Source organism: Lotus japonicus, chromosome 1, assembly GCF_012489685.1.
Source record: "Lotus japonicus ecotype B-129 chromosome 1, LjGifu_v1.2".
In the NCBI taxonomy this organism is placed as follows: Eukaryota; Viridiplantae; Streptophyta; class Magnoliopsida; order Fabales; family Fabaceae; genus Lotus; species Lotus japonicus.
Window position 1 is genome coordinate 3,281,422 of NC_080041.1, and position 14,866 is coordinate 3,296,287.

General features: G+C 36.8%; 3 protein-coding genes across 3 annotated transcripts; 2 read left to right on the forward strand and 1 right to left on the reverse strand.

Annotated features, from left to right (window-relative positions):
* Positions 1-1,587: 1,587 nt before the first annotated feature.
* On the forward strand, positions 1,588-2,967 carry LOC130732800 (uncharacterized). Its single transcript, XM_057584787.1, has 2 exons — positions 1,588-1,699; positions 1,805-2,967. Exons 1-2 carry the CDS (start codon positions 1,588-1,590, stop codon positions 2,965-2,967), a joined length of 1,275 nt encoding a protein of 424 aa, XP_057440770.1.
* An 858-nt stretch (positions 2,968-3,825) lies between these two features.
* Positions 3,826-4,947, forward strand: LOC130731520 (uncharacterized). Its single transcript, XM_057583828.1, has 2 exons — positions 3,826-4,201; positions 4,501-4,947. The coding sequence occupies exons 1-2, from the start codon at positions 3,960-3,962 to the stop codon at positions 4,619-4,621; spliced, it is 363 nt and encodes a 120-aa protein (XP_057439811.1). The 5' UTR covers positions 3,826-3,959; the 3' UTR covers positions 4,622-4,947.
* A 1,883-nt stretch (positions 4,948-6,830) lies between these two features.
* LOC130733096 (uncharacterized) lies at positions 6,831-13,934 on the reverse strand. The gene is made up of 15 exons (XM_057585168.1): positions 13,683-13,934; positions 13,425-13,527; positions 13,186-13,277; positions 12,362-12,562; positions 11,915-12,012; positions 11,464-11,657; positions 11,167-11,345; positions 10,485-10,829; positions 10,336-10,400; positions 9,777-9,825; positions 9,494-9,650; positions 8,710-8,794; positions 8,363-8,432; positions 7,757-7,897; positions 6,831-7,316 (listed from the first exon to the last, which is right to left on the reverse strand). Exons 1-15 carry the CDS (start codon positions 13,764-13,766, stop codon positions 6,996-6,998), a joined length of 2,184 nt encoding a protein of 727 aa, XP_057441151.1. The 5' UTR covers positions 13,767-13,934; the 3' UTR covers positions 6,831-6,995.
* Between the last annotated feature and the right edge of the window lie 932 nt (positions 13,935-14,866).

The following is a 14,866-nucleotide window of genomic DNA, read 5'->3' on the forward strand; positions in this document are numbered from 1 at the left end:
TAGATAGATTATAGATTATAGATTATAGATTATAGATAGATTACACGAATAAAATTATTTTTATTTAATCTTTACCCACTGCCATATATTCTTAACGGTTTTTAGAACGATTGAGGCACTCGAATCTAAGACTAATTAACAATTATGAGAAAGGAATAGATATTATTGTGATATATAAAAAAATGAATAAAAAATCTTTTTTTTGGTACAGCTCATAAAGAAAAGAAAAAAATAAGAGAACCGAAAGCTAAGGCCTCATGGATGCGACTCCCGGCACATCAGCAAGCTCATGCCATCTAGATGAGCCTCCACACACTTAAAGACATCATCCTGAAAAGCACCATGCTTAGCCAATAAGTTGCACAAGCGTTTCCATCCCGAAAGACATGATGATGGGCCACGAACCAAGCTCTCTTTAGAAGCTCCTTTATGTCCCATAATCAAATAATATCAAATAATATTATGGTTTTTTGTTTATGAATTTTTTTATTGATTTTTATTTATGAATTTTTATACAAAGGATTCATTTTATATCAAATAAATATGTTATCCCGTCATTCTAAAAAAAAAATTCTGTTATCCCGTCAAAAAATAAATCTGTTATCACAAAAAAAAGCTGTTACGAGTAAATCAATCTAAAATTCAAAATCGAGCAACTAGTGATAAAATTGATATGTATTTGTTATCTAAAACTGATCTCTTCAAAATTGATAAAATTAAACTTCCACCAAATCTATCATCCCATTAATAGTAGATTATGTATTTGTTATCCTCTTATTTTTGTTTTTTTTTTAAAGAAAATAGAAGTCTACATATCTAATGTAAATTGTAACATGATCTTTTTAATTTTTTTTTGGAAAAAATCTTTTTTTTTAGTAGCTTCTAGTGAAATAATTTTTTTTGCCTTCCAATGTATAAAAAAAAAAGTGAAATAATTTTTTATTTATGACGTAAATTTTAATATTTTAAAAGTATCATAAATATCTTTTAAAATATTTTCATAATTTACATTTTGTTTCTTTATTTTATGAATAGAAATTTATAATGCATAAAAAATAAATAGAAAAAAATGAGTTTACATTGTGTAGAAAAAAGGTTTACAATATCATTCAAAGATTTAAAGAGTTTGACAATGGATATTTTAACATGTATTTTCCTTTGTACCAAAACAAAAAGAGTTTGACAATGGATGAAAGTGTTCCCTATATTTAAATTCCTTAAATGATGTAACCCCCTAAAAAAACTCGTTAAATGAATATCACAAATGTAAAATTTAAACTGAAACAGTTATCATATTGAGGAAGATTTAAAAAGATATCGTATAACTAAAACTCTAATCATCAAAAATTCAAAATAAATACGATATGTTCAATTTAAGTGAAACTCTAAATTATCTTGATCTTAATTAAATCTTTGAGATAAGGAATTCAAAAGAATCCCACAAGTGATAAAAGTGTTGTATATATATAGGAGCAATTAGTTTAACAAACTGTGAGATACCTGTTTCACATCGAGGAGCAAAATTAGTTTAACGACTATCAACGGTGGGATACCTGTTTAACATCGAGGAGCAATTACATAAACACGATGAGAATAAGAGGAAAGGCATCATCGCATTCTTTCTGTGCAGCTATAGAGCAAGGGGATTCAATCAAAAGTCCTGAAGTTGCAATTCCAACGAAGGAGGAGAAGGAAAAAGGTTCAAGTTCATCATCATCATCATCAAAGAAAGCATGTGATGATGAGAATGGAGGTGAAATCAGTGATATTTCTTGCAAAATTTTACATGTTTCTTCTAGTCAAGTTCTTATCGAGGAAGAAATACACACAGAACCCCCCATTGTCATTGCCACCTTCCCCCTTCCACATTTTCTAAAGAAACAGAGCAATGAACCTGAACAGAGTACAAATAAACAGAGCAATGAACCAGAACAGAGTACAAAGAAACAGAGCAATGAACCAGAACCGAGTACAAAGAAACAGAGCAATGAACCTGAACAGAGCAAAAAGAAACAGAGCAATGAACCTGAACAGAGCAAAAAGAGACAGAGATTTGAACATGAGAGCAATGAAGAAGTACCGCTCTTTTTTACAGTAAGACGCAAGAGAACACCAAGAATCGAAGTAAAGAGAATAAAGAACAACAATTACTACATGGAGGAACAGGTTGAACTTCAACAACCTGAATTGCTGGTTAACAACTACAACAATATGGAGGAACAGAATGAACTTCAACAACCTGAATTGCTGGTTAACAACAACAACAACAACAACATGGGGCATGAACAGAATGAACTTCAACCACCTGAATTGCCTGTTAACAACAACAACAACAATATGGAGGAACAGAATGAACTTCAACCACCTGAATTGCCTGTTAACAACAACAACAACAATATGGAGGAACAGAATGATCCTGACCAACCTGAATTGCCTGTTAACAACAACAACAACAACATGGGGCATGAACAGAATGATCCTGGCCAACCTGAATTGCCTGTTATCAACAACAACAACAACATGGAGCAGGAACATAATGATCCTGACCAACCTGTATTGCCAATTGAAGTTCAAGAAAAGATTCAAGAGCTGGGAGGTAGTGAAGTGAAGCTGGTGATTCAAAAGAAACTCCACAAGAGTGACGTGAACGCGGGCCATAACCGGTTCTCGATCCCGAGCCAGCAGATTCTAGCAAGGGATTTTCTGACACAGGAAGAGGTGACACTCTTGAATGGGCGTGAAGGGGGAAAGCCTGCTGGTTTGACTGTGAATGTGTTGGATCCAAGTCTTGAACTCTGGGAAGGCTTGCGCTTGAAGAAGTGGGAAATGACCAGCAGTCCAACCTACAACATCATAGGTGGGTGGATGAAGGTTGTGAAGAACAGTGGTTTGGAGCCTGAAGATGTGGTGCAGTTGTGGTCTTTCAGAAGCAATGGTCAACTCAATTTTGCACTCGTCAAGCTCTGATAAATTGACATATTTGTCAAATCTCAAACTTTCTCATGTCATTTAGTTTTTACCTTCAACTTCTTTTGTTTAATGATTATGGTATTTCAATTTTACTTTACTTAACCTTTTTTGTGTGAGGATACTTGTTAGATGAAGCATGGAATGGTTGTTTTTGATTTCTGGTATCACTTTTATTTACAAGTATTTTGAACTTAAAAAAGAAATTAGGTTGTTCAGAAGAATCACTTTCTGATGTACAAAAAAAAAGAATCACTTTCATAATTATTTACAAGTATTTTTAACTTAAAAAAGAAATCAGGTTTTTAAGAAGAATCACTTTCCGATGTACCAAAAAAAAGAATCACTTTCATAATTATTTATAAATGATGATATACTGTAATTTAATATTTCTTAGCAAAGTTAATGTTTCGGCCGCCCCAAAAGGTGAAGAATATCTTGTTCAAGCGGACCGTTCCGACACACTTTATAGAGTCTTTCTAAAGACTTCAAGTCACAACTACACTGTACATCAGGATCAGGTCTATAAATATAGGTTTAGTCGTTTACGCACTAAGTACTACCCATTATGCAAACATTCAATTCTTCTTATACTCTGAGATTCTATATTTACTTTTTCATTAACTTGAGTATCGAAGCATCTTTTATAGGTACATCCCCGCCATGTCCTCCGTCATTGGAGATGAAGAAGCACCATTTATCTCAATTCAGGAATAACAGGTAAAAATACTTTTTGTTTCTAAAATATATTAATTATTTGAAAATATAATTAATATTCATCTGGCTTTGAGAAAGAATGGTTTGAATCTAAGACTTACAATCATAATAAGCTCTGAATCTGTCAAGCAACAAACAAACAAAAATGGGACCCTGTGTTATGTATATATAAACTGCAAGGATGACATAAAATATCATCCTCCCAAACATTATCCCAAGCAGACAGTGAAGCAAAACCATCTTTTGAGAGCAGCTTTCATTACAAAAGCTTCACCATGAAATGCCTCCAGCTCCACTCTTCATTGCTTCCCATTCATCTTCATCAAAAGTTACTCAAACCACAGCAAAATTATACAGTGCAGACCACCAAACTATTATGGGGTGAACCTTGCAGGACCCTTCCACATAGACAGCAGCACTTTTTCCCATTTAGGACCAAGGCACTTCCACATTTCATTGTTGTTGCTGCCACTGTACCACCCAACTCCAATGACTTGGCAGCCTTTCTCCCAGTAAGGTCCGGTTCTTCCTCTCCCCTTTGATTTTTTTGATATGGCCATACTCATATAGCATGTTTGATTCCGTAGTGGCATGCCCATAATCACTTCTAGATAAAGCTACAAAATGTAGCTTCTGGTGTCACGGCGTTCTCAATTGTGTGCAACCACTAAACCACCTATCCAAACACATATTAGTCCACTAGGAGATATGATACAAAAACGCTTTAATTTACCTGCAACTTTAACAAGATCATGTTCAGCTGGTTTTCAGTCTTCAAAGTTCAGAAGTGACTCAAATTTTCTTGTTGCATTGCAGTGCTCTGCTCATATCGGTATACTTCATAGCCAATTTCGTCGTTCCAGATATTCTTACAAAGTATTCTGGATATGATCAACTAAACGAAGACCAGAAGGTCGATGATGTAGAAGAGGAATAGACAGGGTACACCGATGGTGGTCAATGGCGCAAGGCGAAGTCACAAAATAAAGAAACATGATTGCTACAATGTGAAACTATCACAAATGGGGTCACAAATGTATTATTAGTTTGCATTCAGATTACAAAACCATCTAGTCATTTGTATTTCACATTAGTGTCATTTGGCATTTTAGCTATGTTAGACTTGGAGACAATTATAATTTCACGAAAACAAATTGTTTACGCTTTTGCTTCAATGGGATCATGTGGAAACCTCCTCATGTTTTGTCATGTTGAAATTTTGAGCATATCTCCCTCTTCATATGTATTAAATAAGTGAGACCTTTAAATATTTATAAAGAGAGTGATAGACTGATGAAACCCTGATATTATTCAACAGAAAAAATGTACAAGAAACAGATGAGTATTCGAGAGACTCATCACTCTCCTAATTCTCAATTCCCAAATGATCCCAAAGATACTAAACCCTCTTCACACTCCCTTATTTATAGGCTAAGCCATAACTAACTAACTCTAAATGCTAACCCTTAACTAACTAACTAACTCCAAGTACTCATCAATACTCCCCCCTAAACATCCACCTTGTCCTCAAGGTGGGGTAAAAAACAAGCTCCTTGAAACAAAAACATAGAAAAGTAAACATAGCAGAAAACATGCAAAATTGGGCCAATGCTGCATTCTTAGGCCCACTCGCAGTCCTTGGCCAGGTTGTTTTTTTTTTTGTGCCACCTCCTGCCAGGCTCCAACTCTTTCCATGAATGGATTGGGCTTGGCCCATTCGAATTGGAGAGGGGTTCAACTGGAGCCTTCTCACTCGGGCCCACTTCCCTCACGTGCCGAGCTTGAACCTCGCAAGGAGCCAACGGCAGATACCCAAACCCGTATCTTCCCCACTTCAATTTCCTTTCTTCCACCGCCGTAACTGCAAGGTCCGGTGGCTTCGCCGGCGGCCGTAAGGTGGTTACCGGCGTGCAACGTCTCTCCTCCTCGCGAATCACAGGGCCTTGCCGAAGATGATATGTGAACCACCGCCACGGTGGTTTGGCGATTCCGCCACCGTTCGATTGGCGACCTCCGATGAACAAAGAATTGAGGTTCCGCGGTCGATTGACGGTTACCGCCTTGCGACGCCGTGAATCAGGTGGTTTCCGCGGCTGCCTTCTCTTCCAATCGAACCCTAGTTCAGTAATTTGGGGAAAAACGGTTGATTGAACCCTCTTCCTCCCTTGAAGGTTGCGAGTCTGCGATTTCTCCCTTAGCGCACCTTCCTTCAACCTCTTGATGAAGATTTCCCCCTCGGCGTCGATCTTCTCCCCTTTCGCCGTCAACGTGCAATCGATGAAATCAACCACGGTGACCGGTTGACATCGTGACTCCTCCGCTGTTTGCTCCGTCTCAGAATTCTCCGGCGAATATGGCTTGATCTCTGATTTCGCCAACAGCACTGAATTGGCCTCAGGTTTGGCTTCCACCACAACAGTTCTTCGTTCTGCCTCCAAGACTTCTTGCTTCCTAGGGATTTCTTCCTCCTCTGAATCGTGGACTGGTTCTGGCATGTACGGTTCCAATTCTGGTTCGAATCTCCTCAACAGAGCCTCCACAAATTCCCACCATGTTGCCTTCTGATTGCGTCTTCTCCAGCAAAACCACCACATGAAAGCTTCACCAGTCAAAGCCTTCTCTGCCTCTAAGAATTTCTCCTCTGCGGATACTCCCTTGGACTCACAGTGTTGCTCCACCATGATGAGCCATCCGTAGGCCTCCCTTCCATCAAATTCTGGAAACATCTTCACGAATTGATGGCAATCACAGCACCTAGATCGGTGCTCTGATACCAATTGATGAAACCCTGATATTATTCAACAGAAAAAATGTACAAGAAACAGATGAGTATTCGAGAGACTCATCACTCTCCTAATTCCCAATTCCCAAATGATCCCAAAGATACTAAACCCTCTTCACACTCCCTTATTTATAGGCTAAGCCATAACTAACTAACTCTAAATGCTAACCCTTAACTAACTAACTAACTCCAAGTACTCATCATAGACACAATGTTTAACTTTACTCTACATTATTAATAGACATGAGAGAATCCTAATTCACAAGGAGTTATCATGCCCGTGAGAGCACTCTTAACACCCAAAGTCACCAAGGATGAGAATACAAACATCACTTAAGTATAAAAATGCTAAAGACCCAAAAGCTATATCTTAAAATCCCTCTGATAAAAATGTGTGAAGTATACATTATAATTTGCAAAAGAACTCAACAACCAATAAGTATTAGGAAAAAGAATAAATAAACTTTACAGTTATAATAAGCTTAGAAGGTGGGGAGGAGGATTATAAACAGGGTGAAGGTGAATTTGTCTAAACAATAGTCCATTCAGTTTCCAGAGAAGGTTTCTCAGAAGGGGATGGACATCCAGACTTCGGAGGCTTCTTTGAGAATAAAGATGACTTGCTGTCAAAGAAATTCGAGAAAGATTGCCGAATCAGATTTTCTTCACCAATCATCTGATCTTTTGAGGTTGGCGTTTTCAGTTGTTTATCTTTGCCACCAAAAATAAGGCTAAGCCTCTTAAACCGGCTCCTTGGTTCACCAGAAACTGGAGTTAATTCTTCTGTCTGCTTCATCATTTTTAGTGCTTCCTCAGGATTCAGCAACATTGTCTCCACCGTTTCATATACCTAGGCAGGGATGTGACAATTAAATTCTCCGGTGAACTGTGTTACTATCAAATAAATGCATATAAGAATCAACAATACCAAGTAACACTATTAATTTGCATTTCCAGAGGAACTATTATTCATCTCCAATGGGCCAAAAAGCAGGGTTATTTTGTTGCTAAAAAAGAGTAAACTAAACAGTTTTGGAATGTGGGTTTAGTTAAACTAAAAAGTTAAAGTTTCACATAATGTGATAGTTGTTAAGTGTTCCTTTGTTCTTCAGAGTCTGCTTTATAAGTTCATAAAGCGAATAACTCTTCAAGTATGTGGGAAAAAAACAAGTGCTTTCTCCACTGGGGTCACACGTGATATTGACCATTTCATTTAAGGTATGAAATGAAACAATGAATCAAAGTAGAGATGCTTCACAAGGATCTAGTCACAGTCTAAAGAGTACACACCTGGACAAGTTCATCAACTTTCTCACTCAATTTGTTGCTTTGACATGTGGCAACAATGTACTCCTTGCAGTCATAGAACACCTTTGAGAAGTCACTGTTGCTAGATAGCATGGGTTCAGCAATTGCAAATCCTAAACCAAGCTGTACAGTTAAGACAGAAGAAGGTCATGGTTAGAAAGGCATCTAGATGGTACAAGCATGTGTGTGTGTGTGTTCTTCATAAGTAGTTATTAGTGAACTCAGATCAGCTTGGTTAAATAATAATTAAGGTTGATCCAGATTAGGCTTATGATGGACATTTTTATCAACTAAAATGAGCATTAATAACAGTCTTACAGATCAGAACGAATTTCACAATGCACGATAAGCTTCTTACGATAAAAGATCTTCCCTAACTTCGCAACTGTTTCTAGGATTACTCAATAAAAATGCAAGCGATGAAATCACATTTCCACAAGGTCGCTTTTTAAGATTGCTCACTTTGCGCAACTAATATGAGTGCCAATATTACAAAGTTAAAGATGCTTTATGAACGTCGTAACAGAAGACAACAAGTAATACACAAAAGAAGTAACTGATGTGATGAAGATTAAATAAAAAACTTACTAAAGAAACAAACAGTTGTCGGTAAAGCTCAGAAGGATGGATGTCCTCTAATGCATTGAGGATGCCCTCCCTACAAACAATTATAAAAATAGATTCAACAGAAGGCTTTAGGGGGGAATATAAAGAACAAAACTTAGATCAAGTTCTTATTATATCCATGCCATCAAGTTGCCCATTCAAATGATGAAATGTGGTTACTTATTTAACAATCAACAATAGATTCTTTGATGTTAGAGAAAACATCTGTGTGTCATTATCCGAATGGAGAACTTGATGGCAATGATACAAGAATTTGATCTATGTTTTTTCCAAATATAAATTAACACAGAATATTATTTAGACTTAACACTGCCAAATCTTCATCGAAGAGAGGTGCCTGCTTAACGGCTGGTACGGGTTTAGATGTTTCCCACAATTCACGCCACAAATTACCTGTCATCAAGACATCAACATCTCATTCAATTCAGAGAAATTTTTTTATATGAAAAAAAAGTGCTCAACGGTACCCATTTTTTCTAACACATCATGTGTAATTATAAAATTAAGACAACACTCAGGATTCGCTTATCTCAGTAATCTGCACATGCTTTATTTTATATATGATATGACATTCATTTTAGACAATAAATACAAAGGCCACAAAGATTGAGGCATGACATCTCAACACTTTCAACTTAGGGGTTTATCCAAGGCAGTTGGGAATATGAAACCTGAAGATCCATGCCGATATCAATTGACAAACAATGAAAATATTATCTCAGCATTTAATCAAATTCTACCATCAGACATTCTGAACCGAAAATGGAGCAGGTTATCACAAAAGTTCTCACATCAGTCTGTACTAAGTAATTCTTTCCTGGATTCCATGTACACCTTCCTCACAACTCACCAAAATGCAAACTCTTCAGAAATCAAAGCCATAATAAACACGGAAATTATGGTAAGTATATAGCAAAAGATTTCACACAATCAGTGACAAGAAACATTGAACAAACTATTTTTTGTTTCAACCAAAGAAAAAAACCACAAGTTTATCAGATGCCGGGGTCCATTAACATCGAAATAAGACAACAAATTGTGTTGCAGCAGAATTGAAGTATCAACCTAGGGTGTAAAAGACCATTAGTATACCTTCTTTTTGCATTCGTCGACTTAGCTGACCTCTGGTAGACAATGACTCACCACTATCGAAAACATCACTGTCCTCAATGCTTGCCTCATTATCTGTCCAATCAGGAGGAGAGTGCCATCTTACAAAATCCTCCAAAATACACCCAGGATTTGCAGCCTAAAATATGATGACAATTACAAACAGAACTAGCTCAGATAGAACATTAAGCATATCCAAGATGGTTAGAACTTAGAAGCATTCAGAATATCATTAAGAAAAATTATCTTCAAAGGAGAGCCGGACCTTGAAAGCCTGCATGTCCGAAAGCAGTTGAGAGCACCCAGCACCAACACTGTTCATTAAAGGTAAGTTAGTAATCAAGAAATGCCTAATAGATGCTAACTATTAGATATTACATAATATATGCACATCTCAGTTAAATGAAGCAAGCATTTGCATGTTAGTCACACAAGAAACAGATACATGATCATCAATGTATAAGAAAAACACATTCTGAGAATGTTCTGTTGATCAACTAGTCCATCAATTCAACTTCAAGAGAGTATTTAAAAAAACTGGTCAAAATGGACATAGGCCACAAGTTCAGATCCCCAGGCCTTGGTCCAGGAAGTACATAGACCATAGATGTGATATCATGCCATACAATTGAAAAGGCATACTGAGCACATTACACATCTAACAAACAGTGAAGAGCCCAAGAAGCAAGATGAGATTGTTTATTTATTCAGGTTTGTGATATAAAAGTAAATTGGGATTTGTATATGTGTAAAGAACGAAAAATGGATTTGGAATTTAACATAACAAACAGGATCAAAGACAAAATCTCAGTTAGTGTACCGACCTCCCTGTCCGCAGCACAAACTCCTCTGTTTCTCTAATTAGATCTTCTGTAAGCAAAGGTCCTTCCTACATAAAATGGTCACGAATGATCTCATGTATAAGAGCAAGTTGAAATAGTAACTTCATATAAAAAATAAATATTTATCAAACCTGGGTGAGAGGAGAGTACACAGGCTCGCCAGTTTCCAACAATGTTAGATCTCCAGCAGGGCAATCAGCACCAAGTCGAAGAACAAGCTCCCCATTATCTAATCTAGCATATAGAACAGGGCTTGCAGGAGCTTCACCATCATTATTGGTTGGCTCTTTTATGTTCGAACTAGCTTGCATCATCATAGAGTCTAGAGATTCGGTGGCAATGGCACGGAGCCTTTTCCGAGTGATACAACAATTAATTACTTGAAATTGTTGATGCAGAAGACATGACTTCAGATCTGGAATCTCATTCTGGGGAATTCCAGGTAAATGTTTTTCTTCAGACCAAAGTTTTCTCAGCTGCATCAGTTACAAAAAATAAAAATATTTAGAAAAAAATCCTATAACAAAATCAAAATAAGGGGTGAAAATCCTATGGCATCAAGTGATCTTGCACATCTTTTATTGTCAAAATCAAATGATCTAAGATGAAGACATTAATCTAGTACAATGATGCATTCTATTACTAAGATTGCAAGCCATTAAACTAACAGTTCCTAAAGATAAATAATAGTTTATATATCATAGAAAATATCAAATATGTTTGAGAGCATAAATGAATGTCGAGTTTTGGGTTGTGTGTTTATATGATAATGTTAGAAGTTAGAACTAGAAGTTATTTTTGAGTTAAACATACTTCAGCAACAACCCTGCACCAGAAAAGAGCCATTTTTCGGAGGGTCTTGTAGTTTCCAATTATTTCAGCTAGCTTAACAACTAGGCTTTCTGGAGGAGCACCATGAATATCTCTTGGCAAGGATGTTATGGCAGTTTCCTCTGGATCAGAGTTGATTTTTCTTCTAAGGAAATCTCCCTCTGCGAATATCTTGCAAATATTATAACGAAAGTGAAAGACCATCACAGGATAATGAGTCAAAGAAAAAATGGCATATACGTAAATGCATCATCAACAAGCCACCTATAATGCACATACCTGGATCAAACAGAGAATTAATCAAATGCACAACTTTCTCGTCGCTACTAAACTCAGAGGTAAGATTGTCCTCCTTTTCACGCAACACTAAAGCCTTAACTGCAGCGAGACTTAAGCTTGCCCTCTCTCTTGCAGGTGAAGAACCTCCTGTTGAAGCAATAAAATCTTTCATTGACTTTGATTTGCTTCCAGCCCTAATCACAAGGTCCAAAAAATTTAAGAGATTAATTGTATCATTAAGCTGAAAATTTGTCTGAATGAAAGAAACAAGACTCTAATGTTGTTGGATTATTAAAAAAAATGCATTCAAGAAGTCAGTGTCCAACAGTATACATGAATTTGCAATAAGTGAAATGGAATGCGACCACAAAGAATATAACCTTTGAGTATGGAAAGTGGCAGTAAGAAAGAACAACAAAAAGTAAAACAAGTGCAAAATATTACAACTTACTCAACAGCTATAGCCAATTGCTTCAGCACGGATGCTGGAGGAATGGGATCTTTAGTTGCAGCAGTTAGGCCTTCAACTGAGGGCATTGCTTCTGAAGCCTACAGCAATGTTTTCAATCACATTACTAAATCAACCCATTTGTATAATTAATTTGGCAAATCAAAGAAAATCTCAATTGCATATTCAATTCATTAATTTGGAAAGAGATAGTTGATCATGAGATTCTTAACAAGCATATACTACTAAATACTAATTCATCACAAGCATATATTGTCAGAGTTTGCTAGTCATATTTGATGAAACAGTGACAGGTAATATTTTGAAAACAAAATGTTCACAGTCAGCATATATTGTCAGAGTTTGCTAACATCATTGTTTAGAAACTTTGGTTGTCTGTACATAATTGGTAATATAAATCCTAAAATAAAGTGTTTCAGATTTCCTTACCTTGGCCTCTTGATCATTCTTCATATTCAGGATGTACAGATTCTCATCATAAAATGCAACTGCCATGTTTGCATCCCCAACTTTATCTGTATCTTCAACGTCTTTTTTTCCTATCCGAATGTTCCTAAATCTATCTTGCCAATCTTGCTTTATTCCTATATGTGGAGGCCTCCACTTTTTATGCTTAAACTCACCGCGAAGCTGCAACATCCCATTACAAAAATCATGTAAGTAATTACCACTCACTACACCAACAAATAAATAAACAGGTACTGATCATGTTCAAGCCAGGACATACATTTCATATTATGTAACTTTTTCATTACGAAAGTCGCTAACGGAAGTAATGAGAAGAATCGAGTAAATATTCAAACAAACATTTACAAAAAAAAAACCAGGAAGTCAAGTTTATGCTTTCGTGTAGATGTTTAATTGATTCTGAGCAAGGACAATGAGGTTTGAGGGTGTAAATTAAATAAGAAACAGAGTTATTATTCAAAACATTCAGCTCAAACATTCAATCTCAGTTCCCTGATCTAAATATCCCCTTCCCTTATTGACCTTCAACTAGAACCAAACAAAACAAACAGAAACACTTTCAGCTAGCATCATGCATTGGCAATGGCACCACACTTCAATCAAACAAATCGGCGAAAACCACGAAAAATTAACAATAAAATGCTCAAATGCAAGAAATAACAAAATTCCCAATTACCCAGGATTTATATACAACAGCTGAACATTTCGTCCAAATCCAAATCTCAAAAAAAAAAAAACACGAAGCATTCAATTCAACAGTTAACAATGAAAGTCATCGGCGTTACCTTGGATTCGTTTTCGCTGTTAGGAGATTCAGCTTCCGATTGCTTCGTGAAGTTGTTGTTGTTGTTGTTGTTGGGTGATTCCTTATCATGTTCTATATTTCAACGATCAGCAAATTGAGTCAATGCTTTTTACCAAAACAAGTAGAATAAAAATAAAAAAATCTCATTCCGAAAAAAACGAAGAGGAGAAAAAAGCGCATCAATTGGAGCAAAAATAGCGAAATCTAAAAGAATCAAACCTCGATCTGATTTGAAGTCCATAAGAACTCGCTCCGCTTTGGCAGCTGCGGAATTGAAGGCCGTCCTCGCTTTCGATACAAAGGTTGGCGGCGAATCCATTTCCTGCGCCAACGGTGCGCACGTTAAGCCACACTCTCGTTCTCTGCACTACTATCTATGAAGAAGATGAAGAAGAAGAAGAGGAAGAAGATTGAAACGTTGACAAGGCATATATAGAGATTAGATTAGAGAAGAGTGTGGTGTAGTAGTATTTGTACGTAGCAGGTAGAAGTTGAAGGTGAAGGTGATGGTGATGGTGATGGTGATGGTGATTCTGATGAATGATGATGGTAGTGGAACATCACCAAAAATTCAGAGTCTGGTGCGACAATATAATAATATTCCAAAATAGGAAATTCTTTTCGTGTTAGTATTAGAATATTGATTAAAATATTGCTTTATAGTGGCCGGCCGGCGTTGAAGTTCCATTTTTTTTCTGAATCCACGGCGTCTGTCGTTTGCCTGCGTCCAAAACTCATCAACCATGAATGGTATTGTTGAAAAAGGATAAGTTTTTGCGATTGGTTTCATTTTTACATAAATGGCAATGAAACATATAAAAATAATAAATAAGTTGAAATAAAACATTTGTTTATTGATCAACTAAGGCATATTTGGGGTGATTGTGATTTTTAGTGTATGTTTGGTTTTCAATATGAAAATACTTTCACTCAATGGAGATTCATAGCTTCTTTCACATTTAGAGCTTGAGAATGTGTGATATCGAATTTCAATGCCCCAAACAGACCACCAAACTGGAAACCAAACACAATTTAGTTTTTGTGACTTTTAGTTTGAATAGTTGTTTTCAACTCTTTTGTAAATTTACCATTGCCATCACTATTGTAAGACATCTTATGCCAACATTGTCACTTGGTATGGTAAAGTCGTGTGTAGTGGTGGAGGTTGGTAATCGTGGTAGAGTGTGGTAATCGCATGTCAGTGGTGGTTCAATGAAGGGTGGTGACCATGGTAGAGTGTGTCAGTGGTGTAAGTGGAGGTTGTTGGTTGGTTGTGGGTACGTAAAAGTGGCGACAATGGTGGTGAATGGTTTTAAATGGCGGCGATGTTGATGATGGAGGGTGGCCTAAGCTGGTCGCGATGAAAGGTATTGGACAATGACGATGATGAAGGAATCAACTAGTGGCAATTGTGGAGGTTGAGTGGTGATGGTAGTGAAGGGTACCATTCAATATGAAATAAACACATCATCATGTTTTGATGGCTCATCTTTATGTGAATGAGTTAAGAGTTGAGGGAGAATAAGGGGTTGAGTCCCAAGCTCAAATGAGTCTTGAACCCGAGGGGATGAGGGAATAAGGTGTGTGACGTAGTGAAGATAGTGTTGGCTTGGTTGGGATCAAGGTGGTAGGAAGCTGTGGTGGTTTCATTGGTCTCTGAT

Excerpts from the sequence above, each read along its gene's own strand:
- LOC130732800 (XM_057584787.1), top strand. The coding sequence starts at position 1,588 with ATGAGAATAAGAGGAAAGGCATCATCGCATTCTTTCTGTGCAGCTATA. Across the intron at positions 1,700-1,804 it reads GAAGGAGGAGAAGGAAAAAG|TTCTTATCGAGGAAGAAATA; the intron begins GTTCAAGTTCAT and ends CTTCTAGTCAAG.
- LOC130731520 (XM_057583828.1), top strand. The coding sequence starts at position 3,960 with ATGAAATGCCTCCAGCTCCACTCTTCATTGCTTCCCATTCATCTTCAT. Across the intron at positions 4,202-4,500 it reads GCAGCCTTTCTCCCAGTAAG|TGCTCTGCTCATATCGGTAT; the intron begins GTCCGGTTCTTC and ends GTTGCATTGCAG.
- LOC130733096 (XM_057585168.1), bottom strand. The coding sequence starts at position 13,766 with ATGTTCCACTACCATCATCATTCATCAGAATCACCATCACCATCACCA. Across the intron at positions 7,898-8,362 it reads GACAACTGTTTGTTTCTTTA|CTTGGTTTAGGATTTGCAAT; the intron begins GTAAGTTTTTTA and ends TTAACTGTACAG. Across the intron at positions 7,317-7,756 it reads AAGTTGATGAACTTGTCCAG|GTATATGAAACGGTGGAGAC; the intron begins GTGTGTACTCTT and ends ATCCCTGCCTAG.